Source organism: Camarhynchus parvulus, chromosome Z (assembly GCF_901933205.1).
Source record: "Camarhynchus parvulus chromosome Z, STF_HiC, whole genome shotgun sequence".
NCBI lineage: Eukaryota > Metazoa > Chordata > Aves > Passeriformes > Thraupidae > Camarhynchus > Camarhynchus parvulus.
This window is the reverse complement of record NC_044601.1, coordinates 68,798,112-68,824,063: the sequence shown is the minus strand read 5'-3', so window position 1 is coordinate 68,824,063 and position 25,952 is coordinate 68,798,112. Positions and strand designations below refer to the sequence as shown.

Sequence of the window (25,952 nt, the reverse complement as noted above, 5' to 3'; positions counted from 1 at the left end):
ATGTTTATGGCGCGTTTGCACTCAGAGGAAAACTTCCCATGCATGTAAAAAAAGTCATCACCAGCACTTTCTTTATCCTTCCCTTGCCTGAGGTCTAGCGGAGAACTTATTTTACAGTGAGTTATTTATGGCCTGACAGAAGCACCACTGACAATTTGAGATTCACAGCTCCAACCCTGGGCAACAAGGCGGGTTTTTCTGAGAAAATCTTCTACATGCAGCAGCAGGAGACAAAGCCATCTTTAAAACAGGATGGAGGGAAGCCCTCTCCTTCTCTATGGAACATTAACACTTGAGTTGTCTTTTCTGTATGTACTCACAGAGGTTTCTGCTACCACTCTGAGCCATGGGGAGCTGGACAATGAGCTCACCAGGAAATCAGGTTCTGAAAAATCCCCCACCCAGGTGACAGGGCTGGGTTTCTGCTGCACTGGGTTGGGTCTAAGGACATTAGGGACTTCCTTTCTCTCCCTCCTTCCTCCCCTTGGTCCGTCTCATCTATTTGGGTGGCTTCACCTGCTTTAAGAAGCTGTTTAAGGTGGGGATTTTCACAACACTGGGATTTGCAAACTACAGCGCTTGGTTTGCCATTCTGACTTTGGTCCTTTCTAGCCACTGGACAAAGGGAGTGTGTGCTTTAATTATTGTGCTTTAACAAGCAGAAAGACAATATGCAGGAAGAGCCAAGCGTGCCTGCAGATATAACTACTTTTGAAGTGCGAAGAGCAAACCTCCAGGAATTATAAAGCAAAGATGGAATCCCAGAAAGGTTTGGGTTGGAAGGGCCTTAGAGAACCTCTGTCTAGTTCTCACACTCTGCCATGGATAGGGACACCTTCCACTATCCCAGGTTGGTCCAAACGCTCCCAGCCCAGCCTTGGGCATTTCCAGGGATGGAGCAGCCACAGCCTTTCCACGGACCATGGGCATCTTCGCACAGCAGCCAACGGCTTGTCCCACTGGCGGGGAAGGACAAGTGGGAAGGCATTTACCTCCCTGAGGCAGGTGTAGATGGGGCAGACGAGGACTCGGAAGGGCTCTCCGGTGCTGCTCCTCATGGTGCCAAAGACCTCGCAGAGGAAGGTGATGAACCCCAGCCAGCGCTCCACGTCCCGCTGCTGCAGCTCCTCCCGCATGGAGAAATCCTTCTGCAAGAGGCACAGAGACAAGAGGCTGCATGAGCAACACCACGCCACCACAATGGCTGTCTAGAGAGGGAATTAGGAGGAAATTGAAACTCAGGGTGGGGGGAGGACAGACAGACTGACTGACTCTTTAGTAACAGTGGGGAGATTACTCAACACGAGCGGAGCGGCTGCAATTTCAACAGAGCAAAGCCACCAGAAAGCAGGTACTGCAGAAATATCACCAACTCCTGCAATAACTGCCACAGCTTGCACCAGAGATGGTGTCTGCCCTCTGAGCCCTACTGTCCCCCTGACAGACACAGGGTCACTTTTCTAGATGTGTTGGGTTTGGATGGCTTGATTTTTTGGTGAGGAGGGAGAAGCCAGCACCACCAGGACTGAAAAAAAGCAGCAACAGAGAGGTTAAACAAAATGCAGGGGAAATGATGGTGGACATCCTGGGCTTGGTGGTCCAGGTTGACCTGCCCAGCCCATTCATTCCAGTATCTTCAGCAGACCCAGTGTCTGGCCAGGAGCATCCTAATGGTCTGGCTGCTCTCTGGCGTCTCACAAAATAATGGCAGAGACTGGCTCCCTGCCCGACCAGGAGATCAGGGCAGCCTGGGATTGGCATTAAAAGGTCACCCTGCACCTGAGCTGATGGTTGCTATGACTAAGGATTATCCCAGTGACGTGATTTATGGGTCAGCATCAGGAGGAAGCACACAGGGAGATAGCTGCCTCTCCATCAGGCCTCCAGGTGGGAGAAAGAAGGGGTTTGTCCAAAGGCTGGGTATGAAAAGGGATGTATGTGATGAAACACATGGAAAAGAGCACAAGGCAACATAGAAAACCATATAAAAACCCTTCCAGAGGATGGCACAAAGGAGTGCATCATGCTCAGAGTCAAGAAAGTTTCCCTGGGCTCTCAGAGATGCTGCAGAGGTTCTTGCAGGACATCCCACACAACTATTCTTGCCTGTCCCCATAGTGACCTTTCTAAAGGTCTAAAAAATTTACACGACTAAAATTTAGTAGATACTAAAATTTAGTAGATACTAAGCAGGAGAATACTGAAGAAGAGGACAAGTTCGTCCTCCACACTGTGTGTTTCCAGTGCAGGGTGCACAACCTTTGAAATCCAGCAGCTAAATAAATTACCTTCTATCTTTCTCATCTCAGTTTATTCCTACTGCCTGAGACAAAGGGCTTCGCTGCTGCAAATACTCTGACCTGCAGCTGCTCTCTGCAAAGCTGGGGAGATATAAAAGCCACCACACCAAAGTTTGCTCTCTTGCCCTGGACAACACACAGGAGATCTTCCTTTTAGAACAAAGCTAAGTGAAGCAGCTGCTAAAGAAAGCCAGGCAAAAGCACGACGATCATTTTCATGACACAACTGTATGCACAGAAGATCCAAGGCAGGAGCTATTTATATGTTTCATTACAAAAGGAAAAATAAAATATGTATTTGCATATGCAGGAAAAAAGACTTGTAAAATAGCTGAGGCACTTATTAACCAAGCAGTGATGACTAATTCCTCTCTACACCCATTTCCATAAGTCAGTTGCCCAACTGTGTCTGCGACTTCGGAGTCAACCTGCAGCCAAATCCTGTTGGGTCTCCCCAGACTCTGAGAGAGTTTGCAGAGTTCATCCTTTCATTAACCAGCCTGTCCCTGGGCAGTGACAGAGGACTTATTTGCCAGCTCTGGTTATCACCCCAAGGTTACCCAATTACTTGTTCTGGAGTTTTCAATTGAAATTTATGGCAAAAAGAAAAAAAAAAAAGTCAAAGAGACATGATATCCTGATTAATGATAAATTAAAAACCCAGGCAAGAGTATCCCATGCCCCTCATCTGCCCTATCCACCCATATAGTACACAGAAGGTTTCCTTTGAACCCTGGAGCTTTTCCTGGATTCCTCTCCCTCTCCTGGCACTCTCTCCAGCATCTCATGCAGCATCCCAGCCAGCTCCTGCCCCCAACCCATCCTCCCTCTCCCAGCCTGGATGCCCTACAGCACCTCCTGTGCTACCAGGGCCTGGAAGCTCCACACTCACGTACCTGGGGAGCTGTGCTGTTTTCTGGGATCCCTGGGGCATGCTGTGAAATTCCTAGCAGCTTGGGATAACTGCACGGGCTCTGCAGTCCCAGATTACTGGGAAAGAATAAAAAACACTGCAGGAAACTCTGCTCCTTCTCACTCCTGCTTCAAGCATGCCCTGCTCTGTGCCCGTGCAAGAAAGAAAAATAACTCTTTAACACTGTCTTTTAAAAAAAGGTATTTTCTGTAAACAATTTTCTGTACAAAACCCAAACCATCAAAAACCCCCACGTGCCTGGAAATTCCATAAACCAATCAGCAAACCAAACCAAACTCAGGCCTGGGATAGGAGCTGGGCAGGGAAGGATTCCATCACACATCACCCTCCTTTTTTCATCCTGTGGCATCCAGTGGGTGATGCAGAGACATCAGTGAACACTTCCCCATTTTTGTAGATGAACAGATCCTTGTGAGAGAAAGGAGTCTGTGGCCCCTTCCTCCTCCAGTCACAGAAAAGCTTGTGCAGACTTTGAGGGACCCCTGTGAAGGATGGGAGAGGGGGATGGAATGTGGGATGGATGCAGAAGGCACTGCAGACATTTCCACACAGAACGTGATGCTGCAGTGGGAATAATTTTGCTATATTTTCAGACTCAGGTTGGGCCAAACTTCGCAAAAGGAGGTGATCTGCACATATTCTGCAAAAGGAAGGCAGTGACACTGATTCCTCTGACAAAGCAGGGAGAACATGTTGCCAGTGGGAGGAATTTTCTGGACTACACTTGCCTACAGGCCAGAGTAGGGCTTGGCAGGAGCTTCCACAGCAGCTGGACTTGCAGTGCCAGGGGTGTCCTGAAGCATTCTGAGAAATCCACATGCCTCAGGGTGGTGCTACTCCAGCGTCCCAGCATGCACCAGGAAGGTGGTCTGGGAAGCTCTGTCCTTAAATTTGGCCTTCTGACTGCAGGTTTGACCTGTACCATGGTGTGCACTGAGTGCAGAGGGGTCCCATCTGCCTTGGGGAGATTGAGGAGACCGCTGCTGCCACCAAGGCTCAGCTGGGCTGTTCATTTAATGGAGTAACATGTGTGACTCACCATCTGTGGGTCAGCCATGCCCACAGCAGGCCCAGTGACCCTCTGAGAACACAGAGAGCAGCTCCAAAGGCTGTGCAACCTGAATGGATGAGCCAGAACCAGCACGTGGGAGAGGTGAGGAACTGGCCGTCAGAAACAAACCCCGCATCCTGTGTGCCTGGGGCACATCCTATGGAGCTGTGCCCTGACCCACAGCCCTCCACACACTGGTGACGAGCCTTGAGGGGGCTGAAAAGCTCTGGAACCAGACAGCCGGGTCACTGCCCTGCCCATTGAACTTTATTTGCTCTGGAAATGCCTCACAGAGTTATATAAAAATAACCTGTGGATTGGCTTGCCCCATGCTTAGGTGGTGATGTCAGGGCAGTAAGCAAATTATCTTTCATCAGTTTGGCTTTCATCAGTATTTTTAAACATGAATTGTATTACTAATTTGGGGGTGCTCTGGCCTGTAGATAATCTGGGTGTGTCTACTGGATGACCTTCCTTCAGTGCCTATGGTTTAAAATAAAATGTATTTATACCAGGTAGGGTTGGCCTTTCTTCTCTGCCTGGTTTGGGAGAAGAATTCATTGGGAAACCATGTGGGAAGCGGGGGGATGCCAAGGGGACCTCTTAAGAGCTCTGATACAGGACAAGGTTGGGGCATAAATCTGAAGGCTGAGCACATTCACCATGCTGGGCCTCACCATGGGTAGGTCAGGGTGGCCTGTGTTCACCCTGATGATGGCCCAGTGCTCAGCAGAAGCTCTGACATCCCCTGCTGAATCCTCTGTAAGCCTGGCTGAGGCTCCTACCAGCAGTGGAAACTCAAAATGCCTTTTTCCTGGGGGTGTTCATTCTGGCAGCCAAGTGAAAGCCCATTCCTCATCCCAGGGTAGATGCAGTTCATGCAACACTGGGCTATGACAGTGGACATGAGACCTTTCCAAAACTAGAACCGAGCCAGAAGGGCCAAGAGGAATGGCCAAGCTGTGGGAGAGAAGGCAAATCCATGCTCTAACATTTTTGGTGGGCAGCAGAGTCGGGTGGGATGAGAAGCAGCATTTTGCCATCGGATCTAAGCCGCCACTCCAGCTCAGACAGCTGCAGCCGAAAATTCTTCCCTTGGGAGTTCGCCACACTTTTTTTAAGACACGTTCTAAATAACTTTTGCCCAGATCTGGGCCCACCAACCCATGGCTGATTGTGGTAGCAGCAAGTTTGAGGGCAAAAGTTTAGTGAGGGATAAAAATGAGGGTTAATTTAAGCATTGCCACCTTCTGATGGGCTAAAAAATAAAGGCACATTTGGGCTTGTTGCTCTGTAAACACAGGGCTCTTCCTCTGGCAGCTCTGCTGTTTACTCAGTCATTGTCAAGGAGGCAGGAAATACTGAGTCAGAAATACTGCACAAAAAGAAATATAGGATGCTTAGATATTCGTGCTAAGAGCTATATAAAAAGCTGAGATAGGCTGTGCTAAATAGTTGATCTTACTGGCAATGTTCTGTGAAACGCTGGAGCCCTAAATGGCTCTTTGGAAAGGGCTAAGACAAATCCAATAGGTTGGAGGAGGGAACTGGAGGATAGAAGCTGGACAGCCTCTGTCCCTTATTGCTGTCCTGGAGAAGCACAGTCTCTGCAAGCTCCCTTCCCAGACCTTCCCAGAAAGGGCTCCATAAATCACATTTTGCACAATTAACATCAACTGCATTATTCCCTGCTTAGAATTTAAATACTATGTGAATTTAGGTCCTGGTTTGGAGGAGGTTCTGGTGTGCAGCTTTGCTTCCTGAGGAGTATAAACCAGTGAAATGGGTAGTTTGGAGCACTGGTATTTGGAAGGAGCTCAGGAAGCGCTGGAGAACCCTGTGACAGCACCAGGCAGCGATTAAACATCTCTGCCTGTGGATTTGTGGGGTCTCACTGAGCTCCTCTGTACCACCCATAGCTTCATTGGGAAAGTCTCACTTCATGAACATCACTACAAAAACTCCTCTGCTGGAGGTGGTGGGACATGAAATGGGACCATCAGCTCTTCCATGGGCTCTGCTCTTCCTCCAGCCACCCACTCCTGGCCTCTCTGCCTGCACCCAAGGACAGAACCTCACTGAGATCCCCTCACACCATCCCTGCCCCATGCTACTGCCAGCATGGAGACAAGACAGAGCAGAGCAAGGTGATGACAGACAACCTGCTTTGAGCCTACAGCTTCCATGCAGAACCTGGAGAACAGCAGCACAGGAGTCTGAGGTTTATTTCCAGCCCTGTGTGGGCTCCAATCACCTCTGTACCCTGATTTCCAATCCGGCAACAAACGGGAAGGATTTGCTCATCTTCCTCTGAGAAGTGCTCTGGGGTGTGTGACTGAGACATGCGAATCATGGCAATTATTATGACTCCAACAAAGGAGCTATTGACATTTAAAGCAGATAAAGCTTTTAAATTACAGATGACACCTTGTGCCCAGCCTTGCAGAGGTCCTGGCTTCACCCAGCCATGAGGCATTTCACTCCCACAAGCTTTCATCACATCGCTTCCTCCAGGCTGGATCTGCACCATTTGAACATGCAGATATCTGAGAATATCTTCGCAGGATGTTTTGGCCATTTTGGGAAAAGCAGGAAATCCTACCAGGGACCTTCAGCATGGACCTGGCTTCATGACGGCCACAGCTCTGTGAATGGTTTTAATCTCAGAGGGCTCTGAAATGCAGCACATGGTGAAGGTCCAGGCCACTAGGACAGTGACCACCACCCCACAGACACCCACCCCACATCATCTGACCACTGGGTGATTTGTAGCTTGCATTAGATGTTACTGGCCAATTCACAGAATCACAGGATGTTTGGGTTGGAAGGGGCCCTAACACTCATCTCTTCACAACCCCTTGTCATGGACAGGAACACCTTCCACCAGAACAGGTTGCTCCAAGCCACATCCAATCTGCCTTGAACAATTCCAGGGATATAGAAAATTCCAGTTTGGCAAGAACAATTCAACAAAGATTCTGCAGCCACCAGGTGACACACAGTGCTTACTCCTCTCAGAAGGATTTGGGCACGAAGGGAAAAATAAGGTCAGAAAACTGGTTTTTCTAAAGCAGGGACTAGGCAAACTCCCAGGACAAGAAACATAATTTTACATTCCCCGATGTGGGTAACTGAGGCAGCTGATGACCAGAGCCAAGAGTGGCTGTGGATACTTCTCATGCCTAGAAACACCTGGAGATGACCAGACGAGTGGTCACTTGAACCTCCTGCCCCCTGGTCTCACCCTGACCTCTTCATCTGTCTCCGAAACTGGGATCAGCAGCAACTACCCACCCAATGTGGGTGTCTTGTGGCTTCAGCCAGTGATGCCTCTGAGGTCCTTGAGGGGCTGCAGAGGTACAAGCAGTTAATTATTGATTTAGCTGAGGCTGAAATCACCCTGGTGGGAGCATAATGATGGATGTGCAAACAGAAGTTTTGCTGTTAACCTCACAGTTGCTAGAGATCTCAGAGCACTGCCTGGGTGGAAGCTCTGCGGGGACCAGGAGGGTGAATTCAGTAGCCTGGTCTGCACACAACCAACCACAATCACCATTTTGTCCTGGATGTTTGCCAGTGCCTCCTCCAGCACCACCCAGGTGACAGAGTTGTCTTCCTCATCAATTAATTTTTATTGCTCTCCTTCCTATCTCACACCTTTCTGGGCTCCCAAACACGTGTCAGGGTGTCAGCTCAGCTGGGTAACAGCAGTTTATCATCACCTTAAAGACATGTTATCCCATGAACTCAGACACAGCAAAACATCATTACCATGCTCGGCCACACCATGCAGCGAGCAAGGGACAGACCTGCCATCTGCAGGACACACAGACAAAGGGAAATAATCACCTGCCTGAGAATCACAAGCCAATCTCTCAGTCCCACAGAGAAGGACTGGAAGGGAGACAAGGGACCACAAAGAAACAAATTAATTCCCTTGCTGGGTTGCCATCAGAGCAGCAGGGACACCTGTCTGACCCCGTGTAGTGCCCAGAGGAAGCAGCTCCCCCTCGGCAGCCTTGCTCTTCCGCAGCACTGCAGGAGTTCCTTGTTACATTCATTTTACTCCTGCATGTCCCTGTACTGTGGGAATCTTGAGACAGCAACGTGCCTTTTGTCTTTATGAGTGTGCACAGGAAACCTTGGGTACCTTGGGAATTTTGGAGTCCTCCACTGAAAGTCCTCCCCCTGAAAAGGAGACAAAGAATCCATGTCCTCTGGAGCATCCCATCCCTGGGCCAGCGATCCCCTCCTCGCTACAAGGAGGCGGCAGGGAGAGGATCAAGCACAGCAAATCCCTGCTCATCCCAGCATCCACAGCAGTGCTGATACCCCCACTTCATGGAAAAATGTATTAGTATGAATCTCCCATCCCACAAGCTGCATTTCCCATAGCACAAGTTCAGTGTAAAGCATAATGGTTTCAAGACATCTCACAAAATCCTATTTTTGGGCCACTTCGCATGGGTGGGGATTGTTTGAAGGGCAGTTTGCAAACCCTTCTCCACAATATGGCAGGGTCTGAGGCCCAGCACCATCCCCAAATCTGCTCAGAGACCTTTTCTGCTCCAGAGAAAATGCTCATCCCACTCCCAAGACCAGGCTGAGGTGATGAATGGCACGCCAATTTTGTCTGATAGATGGATCCAGCTTGCAAATGCCATGTCTGGAGATGCCCAGCCCTGCAGCCCAGGAGGAAGCAGCAGGGACCAGCTGGATTTTGCCAGCAGGATGCATTCTTCTTATTTTAAATACTGCACACGCAATGTGTCCTCTTTATAAGGTAGAGGTGATGAGGGATCTATGAGGACAGGCCAAATTTGGAAAGAGGGATATGAGATGAGGAAAACTGACTGTGGAGGAAGGTGCTCCTTTGTCCAGGCACCAGGGCTGGAGGAGTTCCACTTGCACTGGAAAAGAAGCTGTGTCCATTGAAAGGCCAGCTTGCCTGTGAATGAATGAAACTGGGCAGGGAAAGGCAGGCAGCTAATCCTGTTTGACATCAGGAGCTTTACTGCACAGGCACTCCTGGCTCACATCAGTTCAGTCCATGGAGGGATTTTCCTGGGTGCCTGGTAGCTAGCAGCACGATATTCTCCTGTGGGATGCTAAGGCCCTCCTAGGAAGTGCCCTCTTGGTGGTGTTCACCATGAGGTGGGACTGGGACACTGAGGCTTGGCCTCTGCTTGTCTGCAAGCCAGGACCAAAGGATGAATAAAGCCTTAGGGGCTTCTCCTCTGCCCAAAACCTCTCCCTGAAGTGGATGTCCCTGAGGTGGGTGGCAGAGGGAAGTGCACACAACCTTTGGATGGGCATTGGTGCACACAGATGGCTCCACACAGGTCCAAAGGAACATGAGATATTATAGAATCAGGGCTGGAAAGGACTTTTAAAGGTTATCTAGTTCCAACCCACCTGCCACCTTTCACTGTCCCAGGTTGCTCCAAGCCCCATCCAGCCTGGCCTTGGGCACTGCCAGGGATCCAGGGGCAGCCACAGCTGCTCTGGGCACCCTGGGCCAGGGCCTGCCCACCCTCCCAGCCAGCAATTCCTAATTCCCAATAGCCCAAAATCTGTCCCTGCCCTCTGGCCCTGGGAAGCCATTGCCTGGCTGCTGTCCCTGCATGCCTTGTCCCCAGTGGCTGTGCAGCTCTCCTGGAGCCCCTGGAGGCCCTGGCAGGGGCTCTGAGGTGTCCCTGGAGCCTTCTCTTGTGCAGCTGAACAGCCCCAGCTGTGCCAGGCTGGCTCCAGAGCAGAGGGGCTCCAGCCCTGGGAGAATCCTCCCCTGGACCCACTCACAGGTCCATGTCTTTCCTGAACTGGAGGACTCCAGAGCTCTATCATGGCCAGAGTTCCTGGCTCTCTCCTTTAAAAGAAAGCAATGAAATCCCCTTTAAAAGAAAGCAAAGAAACATGGATGCACAAGAACTCGGTGGGTGGGAGAGCACGGGGGGTCCTGCAGGCAGCTGGCCAGATCCACGGTGGGATGGGTCTCCCTTTCATCTGCCCTGGGACTGAACCGTGTGGATGATCAAGGAACTGGAGGAGTTAACAGACTCCCAACCAGAGATATTCGTGGCACCCAGAGTTCGTGTAAAGTTTCATACCGGGACCCTTTACTAAATTCTTTCGGTCATGGGAGAGAAAACACTGCAACTGTTTAGTCTGCAGGGAGGTGGTGGCTCTGGCCCAGCACTCAGCATTGCTGAGCAAACACGCTGGAGAGCAAAGGGGCTGTCACCCTTCTTATCTCCTCCGTCTGCTTTTCACCACGTCTCCCCCACTGCCAGGCACCCCACGGGCATCCTGTACCACTGCTGGATCCTCCTGCTGGAAATCCAGCCCTGGAATGGGGGCACGAGCGACCACTTGAAAATCGAGACCTGGAGGTGAAGTGCCAATCTGCTAAAAAAATGTTATTTACACAAAGGAGCTCAGAAAATCTTTCTCAGAGGCTAATATTTACAAATTCTATGTAGCCAGGGAGCTTTTGCTGTAAGAAATGTTGTATTTGGCTGGTTTTTATTTTTTTTTTAGTGGCTGTGAAAGATACATTAATATTTTTTGCTCATCCCCTGCAGCATACAGGTATGGAGCACCCTGCAATGCCTCTGAGGCTGCCTATCCATGCTGGGAAAGCTAAAATTACAGAAAGATTACAGATTGCTGAAAACAACATCAACCTGCAAACACCCTCAATTCCTCCATCCTTTGGATCTCTGAAGGGATGTCCATGATTACCATGATGTATTTTGCTACATGTTAGCAGACTTTGGGCATCACTGTGTAAGACTACTGGATGGCATGGGCTGGAATATTAGAGATGCAAGGAAACACACCTTACTCAAAACAAAACAGAAATTGAAAGGTTTTGTTTCTCCAGCCTGAAACTGTCTCCTTAGCTAGTGGACACTTTGCTCTTGCTGTCCTCACTTTCAGTTCCTGCTGCTCCTGAACTGGAAATGTTATCACAGAATGGTTTGGTTTGGAAGAGGCACTAAAGACCATCTTTTTCCAACCTCCCTGTCATGGGCAGGGACATCTCCCACCAGGCTGCTCCAAACCCTGGTGCGGCCTGGTTTTATCACTGAGTTTGGATTCCCAGCACTGCCAGAGATGCTTGTTTTATCCTCCGCTTGATAAAAAATTAGTATTTAGAGCAACAGTAATTTTCAAAAAAGGAAGCAAGGAAAGTGGAGGAATTTATCACTGGGAGGGGAAAAGGAAGCACTGTTTTGGGATGCTCAGTGAGGGGAGGAGCATGGAGGACACCCCACGGTTGGCAGCACTGCTGATGAGACCAGAGGATGTGTCAAGGCAGGGCAATATCCTCCAGCCAAGCATTGTTCACTACTGTCCCCAAGACTTGGATGCTCTGCTTTGCATCAGTATCAGGCCTGGCAAGCTGTAGGACAGGGACCTGAAATAATTCTCAAGCCTCATTCCTCACCCCTCAAGTGTCCTGTAGCTCTTGTGCTCCCATGAACCACCAAAGCCACTTCCCACCATCATTTTGCATTTTCTTGTTTAAGCGTGTGCAGCAGGAAAAGATGAGGCTGTGCAAAATGCACACCACAGGGGAGGCAAAAAGAGGATGTGGACTTCACTGAAAGTGTTCATTCTCCAAGTCCAGATTCTGGCAGATAGCTACACTACCAAAATACCCAGCCATGAAAAAACCCTGAGCCTAAGCATGCCTGGAGGATGCTGAGGGTGCTCAAGCTGCAGGTCCCATCACTCTGGGTGCCACCACAGCAGTCTGGCTCACTTGGCTGGAAACTGAATCTGGTACAGAAACTTGTGACTCAGCTAGAAAATCTTAAAACAAGAGCTTTCCTGCTGGTGAGCACAAGAGCATCCTCTGTATGCCATGGGCCTGTGTCCAAGTAAAGCCAGGGATGGGCACAGCACGTTACCTCATGTTCCCCCTTCTCCAGGGACAAAAAGAGGTGCTTCCCTCTCCAACATGCTTCTAACTAAATCCCATCTTTGGGCTGCTGCTGGTACATCCACCTGCCCTGGCCCTGGCACAGGAGGTGATGTCCCTGGCACCTGTTTCTCCATGGTGCTCCTGTTTCAGCAGGATCCTTCATTCCCTGACAAAATGGGGGGTGTGGGGTTTGTGGGATGAGTGCCAGGTAGGGTGATGCATCACAAGGGCACAATGAGCCTCCAAAACTCCTGATCCCAGGTGAGGTGAAAGGAATCAGCTAAGAGCAGGGCTGGGCAGAGCAGGGTGTCTGTGGGTATGGTGAGGAGGGATCCTCCAACCCTGCAGCATCCCAAAATCCCCACCTTGGGGTGGCTGCAGCAGCTTGAGCTGGATTTGGGCTGGAGCAGGCAGGAGCAGATGGTCTGTGAGGAGGGTGCCTTGGGCCAGCTGAGCCCCTGGGCTGACAGGAACATACTCCCACATCCCGTGGGTTTGAGCCTTTTGGGAGTAAACAAGAGAGTAGGAGCTGATGCCAGCTCAGCCCGATCTGGAGAGGTCTCAACACTGAAGTGCCCCCCTTCCTTTCCGCACCTATCATCAACGGATACATGGATTTTGAGTTATTTTTTTTTATTCTGCTTTTTCCACCAGGACCCCCAGCATCCTCACCCACCAGCGATGGCTGGGGGCAGCCAGGAGCCCACCCCTGCAGGAGGCTGCTGCCTGGCTCTGTCCCAGGGCTGCAGGCAGGCTGAGCAGTCTGCAGTCTCCACCTAGAGCCCAGAACAGCCTCTGCTCTGCACTTGAGCCCATGCACAGGCTGTGCACGGGTCCCACCACCCCAGCTGTGAACTCTGAACTCAGCTGTGCTTTTAGCAGGCAGCAGCAGTTTGGCCAGGGGTGCTCTTGGCACTCTTCACCACCAACACGCACAAGCCAGAGGATGGAGCCTCTGCTGGGTCCCACCATCACTGGGGATGCCCAGGGCACCCAGTGCCTGGAGAGACAATGAGACACCAAGTACCATCCCTGGGGTCCCATCATGTGCTGGATCATGGGCTGGTCCCCACCGTGGCTTTGAAATCTTGTCCCCTCCAAGGTAAAAGAAGCCAGGAGAAGCCACACATAAATTTATGGACTAAAGGCAATGGCTATTTTTGCACAACACATCTGAGCATTGCAAAGTATAAAGTATAAAACCTTACCAGCACATTGAATTAAAATCAAATATGCCAATCTTTAAACTGGAAGGGATTTTTTTTTTGAAAATTAGTCCTGCTTCCCACCAAACTCTCAATTGCATGATGCACTGCTAGTCTCAATGAAGCACCTTTCCTGTGCAGAGCCATGAGCATGGCTGCATTGGGCAGACTGCAGACCCCAGAGACCTGCACAGCAGTGGGGACAATCCCCTTGTCATTCCCTGTGACACTCACTGCTGTGTCAGTGGCCCTGTGGCCACCTCCAGCTGCAACTCAATACAATCCCCAAAACCCACCCCCGTGCTCAGACTGAGGGCTGATGTGCAATGCAGACCCACTGCTTGTTTAATTTAGGGTCTGGCTCAACTATCCCCAGCTTGTAGTGCTTGTGTGGCACAGCTCCTGTCCCAAACCTCTCCTTCCTATCAGCGCAAACGTGCCTCTTTTTTTGCACTCTGTTAAAACCTGGTGCCTCAGGCTCCATTAACCCCTCCCTCAACTCACAACCACCCTGCAGGGAGGTGCTGTCCAGCACTCCCTGGCCCCCACCTCATTCCCTTTGCCATGGAAAACCTGCAGAGGAGCCGGGTGCTTCCTGCAGCCACCGTTCCCCTTGGGAGAAGCGGCAAGTTGGAAGCACGCAGCCGGACATTTAATCCAGGGCTCTCCAGTAACTCCCAGCCCCGCACGGGACCCGTGTGCCAGCGGCTCCCGGAGCCTCCCGTGGCCAAGCCCAGCTCGGTTACTGCGGGCAGGCTTGGCTGGGCTCGGGGTAAAGGCAGGGCCGGCCCGAATTGATGCCCAGCCCTGCCCTTCACCTGCCAGCACAGGCTGACTGCCAGCCCGCAACCCGGGCTCCCTCTCCTGCCTGCTGCCGACACTTGCACGGGATGTGTTTGGCCCCGGATGACTACTAAAAAAGGGAAAAAAACAAAACAAAACAAACCATAGCAACAATAATAAAAAAAAAAGTTACTAACATTGCAAGTTATGTAATGCTAATATATGCCATTAGCAGATACATATATAAACATGCATAATTAATATTTATGCAATAAGCATATATTTTAATATATGAGCAAAATAAGAAGTAATTGAATACAAGAATCAAGTGATAAAAATGGCACGATAATAAAGAATAAAAATAAAATAGTAAATACACTGTAAAAAATTGGAGAATGTCTTCTGAGGCATGGGCATAAAATAGGGAATGTGCCTCCTTTCCACTATTTTTCTCTGAGCTTGAGAGCAGGAGGATGCAGCAGCTGGGGATGCTCCTTGGAGCCACCCACGGGGCTGCATTCCCCGTGCCCCTTCAAGCACTGCATAGATATATGAGTGTGCATGAATTTAGAACTGCCTTTGAATCGCCTGGGCGTATAGAAAATAAATCTCTTCAAAGCTACACAAAGGTTTTGCTGGGGGAGTCCCACAGTGGTTTACAAAAGCAGGACAGATTGATGTTTATCAATATCAGAAATGTAAGGGAAGAAAGGTCTCCAAGCTCTACAAGTTTCTGCAAACTCCTAAATGAAGGTGTCTACACAAGGGCAGCATCATTTGCTACTTCTGTGCTTGTGCTGGGCTCCTGAGGAGCTGGCATCCACTCTGAGGTTCACCACCAAGATGTTCCTGGTCTGCACAGACAGCCATGGAGAGCAGCTCGAGACAAGGAGGCTTTCCCCACTGAATCTCCACCTCGCTGGGGGGAAGAGCGCATCAGACTCCTGTGGAGGAGAAACCAAAGGCTGCAAGGTTGGCTCAGGCACAGATCTTGGAGATGGATGTAGTGCTGCTCTGTGGAGCTGAGCTCACTGCTGTGGCACATGAGCACAACTTGTATGGCTTTAGGATCTGCTCCAGGGCCACTGGGACCTTTTTCCTTCACCTCTCAGTGAAGCAACACTCTGATGTCTGCTGGGCAATGCCCTTTGAGAGACAAGTGGTACCACTGTTTTATGTGCACAGATTGGACCATCTGTAATTAAATTATATTAAAAACAGCCATAGAAAGAGGACTGATGGGGTTTTGCAGTCAGTGCTGGACATGGTGTACAGGTCAGATACTCTCCAGCCACACTTGGATCTTCCTGCCTCCACTTCTGCCAAACCACAAACTGTTCCTCACCAATAACCATGCTGAGAAGGGAAAAAAAAGAATCTGCCTTTCAGCATTCACCATTAATGTAATACTTAGAATAACACAAAACATCACAGAACCATTAGAGTTGGGAAAGACTTCTAAGATCATTGAATCCAACCAACTTCCATGCCCCAGTTCCCACAGTATCCACCCAGTGTCTTGGAGCCCTACAGGGCTGAAAGGGCTGCTATGACTGGGAGGTTGTTTGCTCAGACTAAAAAGGCCACAGGACAGAAAGAACTTCAGCTCATTCCTCCCAAATCCTCATGCTCTGCTTGGCAAACACTTTACACTGCATCCACATTTGCTAGAGGAAATCAGTCAGTTCTCCAGCACCTCATGCCACGATGCCTACATCCCAAGAAATGCTTCAACCCAAATTCTCCTCTTCCATCCCCCACCTGGGGCAACATAAATGGATTTTTGGCCACCTTCCTGGTTGAGCCCCTCTATAAATGGTCACACCAATCATCTCAAACCCAACCAAGGCCACTGAGACTGAAGTGAAATCTCTGCCAAAACCCCCACTATTCATCTCAAGGGTCTAGAGGGGAAGCCATCCAAGGAGGGGCTGAGGGCACTTGGTTTGTTCAGCCTGGAGAAGAGACTGAGGGGAGACTCACTGCAGTTACAGTTTCCTTGTAATGTGCAGAGTAGGGTCAGACACTGATCTTTGCTCTGTGTGACCAGGGCAGGACCCATGGAAATGGCTGGAGCTGTGCCAGGGAGGGTTAGGTTGGATATTGGGAAAAGGTTCTTCCTCCACAGGGTGGTGGGGCACTGACCAGGCTCCCCAGGGAATGGACATGACCCTGAGGCTGCCAGAGCTCCAGGAATGTTTGGACAACATTCTCAGGGGTCACTGAGGTGCCTGTGCAAGGTCAGGGCTTGGACTCCGTGATCCTTGTGGGTCCCTTCTGGCTCAGGATGTTCTGTGTTTCTGTGAAATTTCTACATCCAGACCCAAGCACAGCACTGAACCAAGGAAGGGCCATTTCTGGGCCATCAAGGGGTTGCAGTAAGATGATGAAGAAACCCTGCGTGGGTGTGCAACATTAGGAATGTATCAGGATATGCAACAGGGGGTGTGCAATAGGGTAGGCAGTAAGGCAAAACCCCCATTTGGGTGTGCAACAGGGGAGCATTAGGGCTGGAAATGGGGTATTCATTAGGGTACGTCATAGAGAATGCGTTAGGATATACCACAGAATATTCATTAGGGTATGCCACAAGGTATCCAACAGGATATACAGTAAGGTAAATCATAAGGTAGGCATTTGGGTGTGCAACAGGATGTATATTAACGAATGCATTAGGATATACCACAGGGAATGCTTTAGCATATCCTATAGGGTAGGCACTAGGGTATGCCATAGGGAATGCATTATGGTATGTAATAGGGTGTGCCTTAGGATGTACCATAGGAAACACCACGGGAAGTGCATTAGGGTATGTAATAGGGTATGCATTAGGATATACCATAGGATATGCCATGGGAAATGCATTAGGGTATGTAGGAGGGTGTGCATTAGGGTATGTACCATAGGATATGCCATGGGAAGTTCATTAGAGTAAGTATTAGGGTGTGTTTAGGATGTACCACAGGATATGCCATGGGAAGTGCATTAGGCTGTACCACAAGATATTCACCAGGGAATGCCACAGGGCATCCAACAGGATATGCACCAGGGTACACCACTGAGTATGCATTAGGGTATAAATTTTGGGATGCATTAGGGTATGCCACAGCGTATCCTATGACGTATCAAATGCAGAGTGCCTTAGGGTATGCATTAGGGTGTGAAATGGGATATACATTAGGATATGCCACAGGGTATCCAACAGGGCACACAGCAGGGTAAGCCAGAGGGCATCCAGCAGAACCAGCCCTTCTCCTCTGGCACCAAGGCAGTTCCATGTGCAGGGATGGAACTCCTCTGGCAGCAGGCCAGCAGGCTGTGCTGCTCTGTGTCGGGATGTTCATTTTGTGATTTTGGTGGTTTTTTTAAAATTATTATTAAAAGAAGGTATCAGCCTTCTGTTTGATGTGCTGTTGGCTGTGGTTGCCAAGGGGAGCAGTGTACAATTACAGCCCCAGTGATGTTCACTCTAATAATACACTTGGCTCTGCATAGCTCAGATGCAGACACAGCTCTGCTATAAAGAGCACGGTTGTTCCAGCAGAGGAGTACTCCAACTTATGTTACATGTGAAGGGTTTGTGGCACATTGCTTAACACCCCCCTACTGGAAAGAAAGGAAAAAAAAAAAAGCCTGGGCATGCCAGTGAGTGAAACTATGACAAGCAAAAGCCTCTCAAAGGAGAAATACTTTCAATGTATTAATTAAGAAGGTATTTCTAGAGGCATGAAGAACTTGTGTGTGTGTCCACTAAGATGTTCTTTCATGTCCCCAGACAGCCAAGATCCCTGGCCCAGCTCACCCAGGTCCATCCCAAGGGCTCACATAGCTCAAAATCGCTCTTGCTACCAAAAGACTAAACCCAGCTCAATGAGGAGAAAACCAAACCCAAATCACAGAACCACAGATTTGTTTAGGTTGGAAAAGCCTTCTAAGATCATCAAGTCCACCCACTCCTCAGCAGTGCCCAGACCACCACTGACCCATGTCCCCAGGTGCCACACCCACAGAGCTTTTAAATCCCTGCAGGAATGCTGATCCACCACTGGGCAGCCTGTGCCAGGGCTGGACAACTCAGATGCCAAATGATCCCCCCAGTGCCAAGCTCCCACATGGCAGCTCTATCACCTGTCCATCCCATGGCTCCCCTTTCCACATCTCTTCTCCTGAGAGGTTGGCAGCACCCAAACTCAAGACTTAGCCAAGATTCTGGACCAAAACATGGAGTGAAGGATAAATTCAAACCAGAGTTTTCCTGACGGATCCCCTTAGGGGATGAAGTGGACCATGCTGGCTGTAGGGAAGCTCTTCAGAAGAGCTGCTGGCAGGGAGGGGGATGATGTGACAACACTCTCATGCTGCAGCACTGGCATCTCTTTTGGGATCAAAACAAGTACCCTGAGATAAGCTGCGAACATGTGCAACCCTTGAGCATGAGCACCTTGTCAACACCTGAAAACAGAAGAGGAGCCATGTTAAACAGACAGTTTACTGCCTGTTTTGCAGGAGAAAAAACCCACCATGTTTTAAGGTCCAGCAGGGTACAGGGACACTGTCTACAGGTATAGGGATGCTGTCTATAGGCATGACCATGCTGGCAGGGCACCTCAATGGGTTCATGCACCAATTCCTGAGCTCCTCGGGTGGGCGTGAGCTGTTGCCATCGCAGTCCTGAGGGAAAGGGACAAACAAGCCCCTACAAAACAGGAGCATCTGCTCTGAGCAGATGGGGGGGCGAGTGGTGCAGCCCCAGGCGCCAGCAGCACGGGCAGGGATCACACTGATCCCGATTTATCACACCCCGGCACAGTAATTCCCCAGCTTGCTGGTGCCCAGCAAGCCGAGCTTCTTACGCCCGGGGATCAGATTAGTCTGAAAGGTGCTAGAGAGACACAAATCCTGCTCTGCAGCAGGCGTTTTAATAAAGGTTTATTTTTCTTTTTTAATTAACGGTGAGTTATCTAAAAATGGCTGATGGAAAGTATCTGATGGTCAAAGGGCCAAGAGTGTACTGGGTAATGTCCTATCATCAGTCATATAAAAATGTGATTGCAACATATGGATATATATGGATATATATAGATCTGTGTGTGTGTATATATATAGATATATGTATACATATGGATATATAATAACTGATATCAATGTATTAATATATCATACACTAACGGGATAATCACATTACTCTGTAACATGACATTATATCCAATATGCCTTATTAATACTGATAATAAATACATCGTATCAGTTCCAACATACCATATTGATATTGATAATCAACCTCCTTATTTCACACCAAGGCAGTTACAATGACTCTTTTGTGTCTCAGACCTGGCTCTGTCTCCAGCCAGGGCTATCAGACCTGAGTACCTCAAAATATTCCTGGTTTAGGGCTTGACCCAAGTATTTATGAATCAGTTTGAGTGCATCTGATTGTTTCATTTGGAAAATGAAACAGTGGTTGGAGAAAGTCAAAATCCTTTACTATCAGAAAGGAAATGTTAAATTATTCAATTTCACACAGCACTTTGCTTTCCGACCTGTAGTGATCTGTCACCTTTTGCCCATCAAGACACTTATAAAAGATGTGCAGTTTGGGGCTGAACAAATCCCTTTTGCATATTTCTCTGTGCCTCAGCACATGAACTCGGTCACCCGCACACCCTGCTCTCTCTTTGCACTTCAGCTCTCCACAACGCTCCCATCACACTGGGACTGGCAACACGTTCCTGAGAAGCACTTTGAGTCTCTCTGGAGATAGTAGATATATTATTTATCCTACATTCATGCTGTGAAGAACTGAATGGGAAGCCACTCAGTCTTGCACAGGATGCTGCAGTATAAATCAGTTCACTGGGTCTGTTTGCATGGGTGGAATTGCTGGGGCAAGGGAATAAAGCAAGATGGAAGAGTCCTCCCCAACTCAGCACTGCCATCAGCATCAATTGTGGGCTAACACCCTGCTGCTCTCAGGCCATCATTCCTGGGCTTTATTCTGGATTTCTTAGATTGCTGAGCCTAACAGGGAAAGACGCAAGAGCGACCTTGTATGGGAAGAATGGGATGCACAGCAGGTTTAGAGTTCCCTCCTGCTAATTCTGGGACTGATTCTGTCTGCAATTTCCCTCATTCTGATTGATATTCCCTTTGGAAATACTAATCTGGAAAAAATCACCACCTGGTACAGGTAATGGGATGTATATGCTGGCCAAGGGCTTTGCAGGGGGGAGTGGACATGGGAGAGTTGTGTCTGATGTGCAAGCAGAGCAATGACAGAGTTGAACCAGTCAATGTGCAGAATTATCTGATATTGATTTTCACTATTTTATTTTAGTCCTTATTTCCCTGCTTGCTGTGTTGTCCCAATGCCAACTCAAGGTACAGGCAGCCAACCACAGCATCCAAGAGAGCATCTCCAACAAGAGCAGCAACAAGAACAAGAAGATGAGTCAAAAACTGGAGTGCTGGTGAGCAACAGACTTGTATGGAGAGCAGAGAAATGAAAAGTGAGCTCTGCATGTCCCACACACGGTGTGTGAGGGAACAGCCATGTGGAAATGCACCTTAATTTAAGGATGGAAATTCATGGTTTCAACTCTGTCTCCAGAGGCAGAAAATTGGAGGTGCATGTGACACCCTCCCAGAAAACAACTGCCCAATCTAATGGTGGCACTGCAGTAAAACACACTCCTCCCAGCAGACCATGGGCACTTGAGGATAGCCCTTTTTTTCTATCATCCAACATTATTATAGAATCATCCAGGCTGGAAAGACCACCAAGTCCAACCATTAACCTCATGGACCAGTGATCAGAGCTGCCGCTTTTTTCCTCCCCTCTGCAACTATGCTGTCACTGATGGTTTTGGAGCAGAACAACCAATCAGTTCTCCACATATCAATAAACAAGTCACCCAGAATAATGAGAAAATATGCAATTATTTCAGTTTTGTTTGTAATCAGAAACCAGAATCAAGCCAGGTAGTGCAGCCCAAAGCCTGCTCAGGTACCAGTCCGGTGTCCAAGACCATCAGAGATTTGTCTTGGTGCTGTTGGTGCTGAGATGGACCCTCCACTCTAACAGCCTACACTGAGAGACCCTCCCAGTTAATTTCTTTTTATGCCATGGCAATGCTGCCTCAAGTAGCTGACTCATTACTCAGACAGGCCCTGGTGTGAGATGCCACAGTTCCATGTAGAGTTCATGAACTGAGAATGAAAAGCACCTTGATAATGCCCCCAGTGTCACATTATCTATGGTAACCATTGAAGATGTGCACTGACAAAACAACAGGTGCAATTTGAACTCATGAATTGGGTTCAAAAGGAATTTGGTAACAGCTCAGCTTCAAATAAATGGTAAAACCAATTGAGATGATGCTCCAGGCACCTGAACAACTAACTTTATTTCGTTACCTGCAGCATGTTGAGGAGCAGACTCCGGAATTTGGTTCCCTCCACCATGAAAAGGGCCATTTTGTCACAGAGCTTGGCTGCTGTGGAAGCAAAGCTGCGGTCCGTCACCGCTTTCTGGTAGATGGTCTTGACTATCTCCCCCAGCATCTCCTCAGAGTTGGTGGAGTTCTGGGCCTCCTCCATGAATGTGGTGAGCTTGGAGTCAACATCACTGCTGTTGTTCCGCATGCTGTTGAGAATTTCAATTAATTTGTCCATTTTATTCTTTTCAGGGTCGGTGGTTTCCACCGTTACTTCGTCCTGGTCCGTGAAAAGGGAAAGACAAGGCGTCTGTTACACAAGGAAAAAACAGATATATCAGCCCATGTCCTTGCACAAACAGCAAAGGGGTAAGGGGATTGGGAGGACATAAAGAGAAAGAGAAAAGACAAAGCAATTTTTAGTGGCACAGTAGTATAACATCAGCATTGGAAAGCATAAGCGCATGCATCCTGCCCCAGAAATGTCCCCCTTCTCCATTTCCCACACCACTCAATCCCAAAGTCCTACCCCTCAGCTCAAGGAGAAGATGAGGAGGGTCCTGAGCTAGGATGCCAAAGTCTGATCACCTCTGACTGCCTTTGGCATCTTGGACCAGTTTCTGGTGTCTGTGACATCACCACAATGGACATTTTTTTGCTTCTTTAGAAAGTGCACTGATGTTTGCAAAATCTTCAGACAACAATCCCATAAAAATATATTACATATAATAAAATATATAATATTTTATTATATGTAATATAATAAAAATATATACATATAAATAGATATATCTAAATACAAATATATTTTTAATATATACACTTCATGATGTAAATTGAACTCAAAGAAGTCACGTGATCCCAGCATTCAAAAGACTCTCGACTTTCCCATCTCTTGCCTGTTACACTTTTCACTTCCCATCATTACCACAGAAATTATTGATTCTTTTCAACATTTTATTATGCGTTTGCTTCTTTTTCCCCGGTGTTAGGCATGCATCCTGCTTGCTCTGGTCTTCTCTTCTATCCCTCCAGTTCAATCTTATATAATACAAACCTGTAGCAAATCCAATCCCCATGGGAGTTGTTCAAACCTCCCATCAGAAGACTGGTTATGTTGACAACACCCACCCAAGAGTGGGTGCTGATGAGAATTTTAGTCTTACAAGACTCTACATGTCTGAGAAGAGCACTAAAATGAATACTCTGAAAGTCTCTACTATACTTCCATTGCTTTAAAGAACATAAAAATAACTAACAAAATCTCTTACTCCCCCTCATGCCACATCCAGAAATAGTAAATGCTCATGCATTCAAAGGTATACATTTCCAACATGCACTCCCATGGAATTGTATATGTTCAGGTTATTTTTGCTCTGTATTTTGGAAATCTCATTAGAGATAACCCCATGGATGCTTTTTACAGTCTGACAAAAGAACCTCAAGAGAAAGAATCCGAGTTTTACAGGGGGCAAATGGAGATATCATCTCCAAATTCCTCAGAAATCTGTGGCTGAATATTGTTTCCAAAAAGGATTTCTCCTCCGTCACTTGCATGCAATACTTTTGTTATTGTTGGGTTGCTGGAAGGAAGGGGGGAGATAAGGGCATTTCAATTCATTGCAGAGATAAATGGATATCAGCTTTAAAGCAGCGGAGTCCAACTATTCAGCACTCAGGAGTCAAAGTTTGGGATTTAGCTCTGTAGTTGCAGAGACAAATTGCCTTTTTTACATTTTTTTTGCAAAGTGACTGAGCCCTTCAGACCAGGAGGGAGCTCATGCGTGCACCAGCCTTCCCCCATGGAAAATGGGAGAGATCCCAGTCCAACTGAAGTTGGTAGCAACCTCACCCAAGAAATCAAGCTCAGAGCCTCAATTCTTTCAATAAAAAGCCTCCTGAAGAAGCACAAAGAGACCTCAAGAGAAGTGCTGACATTGGGGGATTAACATAAGCTGGGAGCATTGGTGGAAAGGTCCCTTGAGCTCACCCCCCCCGCTTTGTACAGAGAACCGCCATCGGCCAGACCCCGAGAAAAAGAGCAACCTAAGAAATAATACCTTTTCTTTTAGTCTCCTCCTCAGCCTGTCTTTAGAAGACTGAAGCAAGTTGATCTTGGGCCTGTCCCCAGGGCGCTCGTGGGCGCTGTCTTTCCGCTTGGTCTCGGGCTCAGTCTGCTGGGGCTGCTTCTCCACGGCCTCGGGGCCTCGCGGCGCCTCCGCGGGGACGTGCGCCGTGCACGCGGGGCTGTCCTCGATTTTCAGATTCTCAGTCTCTTTGGCGTTTCTGTGCGTTTCTTTGTCGTTGGGCGAGTGCTTCTGGTTGTGGTGCCATCTCCGGTTCTGGCTGTAGCCGTGGTGGCCCGTCCTGCCCGAGGAGTGAGGGGCCTGGCCTCCTTGGTAGAGTTTCTGGTGGTCCCTGTTATGCTTGGTGCCACCCTGCTGATGATCCGTGTGCTGCTGAGACTTGTTCCCGCTGGGAAGTCTCTGCTGTCGCCTGGAAAGTAAAAGAAAGTAATTGAGAATTCAGCTGGCCACAGAAAATAATATATAATAATAATAATAATAATAAATTATATATATATAATAAAATAATGTAATAAAATAATGTAATAAAATAATATATAATAAAAATAAATATAGTAAAATTATATATAATACAAAAATTTTAACTCCTGTTAGCTGGAAACCAAATAGGTTTTTGGGTTTGGTTGTTTAGTTTGATTTTTATTTTGAATGGCAAACTGAATGACAGTGTATTTAAAAAAATGTAGAAGAAAGTCAAAGGAAGTTCACTCATTCCTTCGTGGCTGTGTTGGGCCAACACATCTGTTCCACCAAACAGCTTGGCCCTTGGCAGGGGACCACAAACGGGGAGGCAGTTTCTTGTCATCTAACAATTCATGCCCCTAAATTTCTTTCAGTGACAAGACATATTTCAGGTGAAAGTTTTTGCAAACTTGGACAACATGACTCTGGTTCCCAGGAAAAATTCTCTCAGGTTTTTGTGTTAAACTCTCTCAGGTTTCTGTGTTACTTCCACACTAACCAGGAAAAACAGCCGCAGCAAGTCAGGTAGGCAGGAAATGCCAGGAGATATTTTTTTCTGAAGGCTTTAGAGCTCCTAATACACCTGGCCTGTAGCATCACTTTCTCCTCTTGCCTGCCAACATGGCACACTGCTGCATGGGTTTGCGGTGAGCTAGTTTAAGTGTATCAAGGATTTCTAAGTGGAAAAAAAACCCCAAGAAGCAAGATACTAAGTAAACTGGTAACCTGCCCACAACAAATGGTTTTCTTTGGCCTTATTTTATACACATCCTTCAGCACTGCTACACCAGGACAGGACACACGCATGGATGAGAAGAGGACCAAACTTGGCTTTGGCAGCATGGAGAGCGTGGCATCCAGGACCACAACCTCCACAGAGAGACCTATGTGTACAGAACTCCAGATGGATAACACGGAAACCCAACAGCCACAGAGAGGAGAAATTGCCCCCAAAGGGTTTACTCAAGAGACTACAACATCTCATAAAGAAGGAGCAAGCCCCTGAGTGCTGGCTGTAACCGGTAGCCGAGATGGCAAATCCCCAAAACAACAACAGTTGAATGGAAGAAATGCTTTGGCAGTCTCAGGCATCTCAGATTTCCAAACAGGCTGCAGCGTGGCTGTCCCAGTGGAGAAGGCAGAGCCAGAATGCCATCATACAGGATGCACCTAAGATGGAGGAGGTCCTGGCACTGGCTGCCTTCTCCAGGGCTGGGTCTTAAGCGCAGCCACCCTAAGCATGCTGGCATCCCCCGCCTGCTGCCTCCTTGATATTGGTCTTGGCTCTGAGAACCTGTGGGGTGTTTTAATGCCTGGCCTTTACAAGGCTGCTGGGATCAGTGCTAGAGGGTGACACAGAACATCTCCCCAGTATCAGCCCCAAAGAAAAGGAAAAAACTTTGAGCGCACTGGTGACCACAGTGGCTTGTCTCCGTATTGGTTCTGTAGCCATGATAAAACCCCTGCTCAGCTTCACTCCTTATCCCAAACCCTCACCCCAATCTGGATAAATAGCAGTGTTTACTTTAAACCCATCCCACAGCAATTAGTTTTATTTTCATCACTGGCACTGCTCAGCTAAGGGAGCTCGGATGAAGGAAGCAACCATTCACAAATACGTTTCAATGGTCAGCAGTCTCCAACCCTGCCTGCCAAAGCCATCTGCCCACGGAATCTGTATTCCTTGGCATCCCCAGGAGTCAAAACCTATTTTCTGAGGCCAACTGGCTTTTAACCATAAAGAGTGAGGGCTCATGTTTAACAAAT

General features: G+C 48.3%; 1 protein-coding gene across 4 annotated transcripts in view; it reads right to left on the bottom strand.

Moving 5' to 3' along the window:
- The window catches only part of CTIF (cap binding complex dependent translation initiation factor), a 147,112-nt gene that overhangs the window by 20,506 nt on the left and 100,654 nt on the right, over window positions 1-25,952 (bottom strand). For 3 of the 4 annotated variants that reach the window (XM_030968553.1, XM_030968550.1, XM_030968552.1), the window contains 3 exons: window positions 23,697-24,132; window positions 21,617-21,946; window positions 993-1,148 (listed from right to left, as the gene is read on the bottom strand). In XM_030968553.1, the coding sequence (XP_030824413.1) occupies window positions 993-1,148; window positions 21,617-21,946; window positions 23,697-24,132 (922 nt within the window). The remainder of the gene's footprint in view (window positions 1-992; window positions 1,149-21,616; window positions 21,947-23,696; window positions 24,133-25,952) is intronic. The other variant, XM_030968551.1, reaches the window with a different exon arrangement.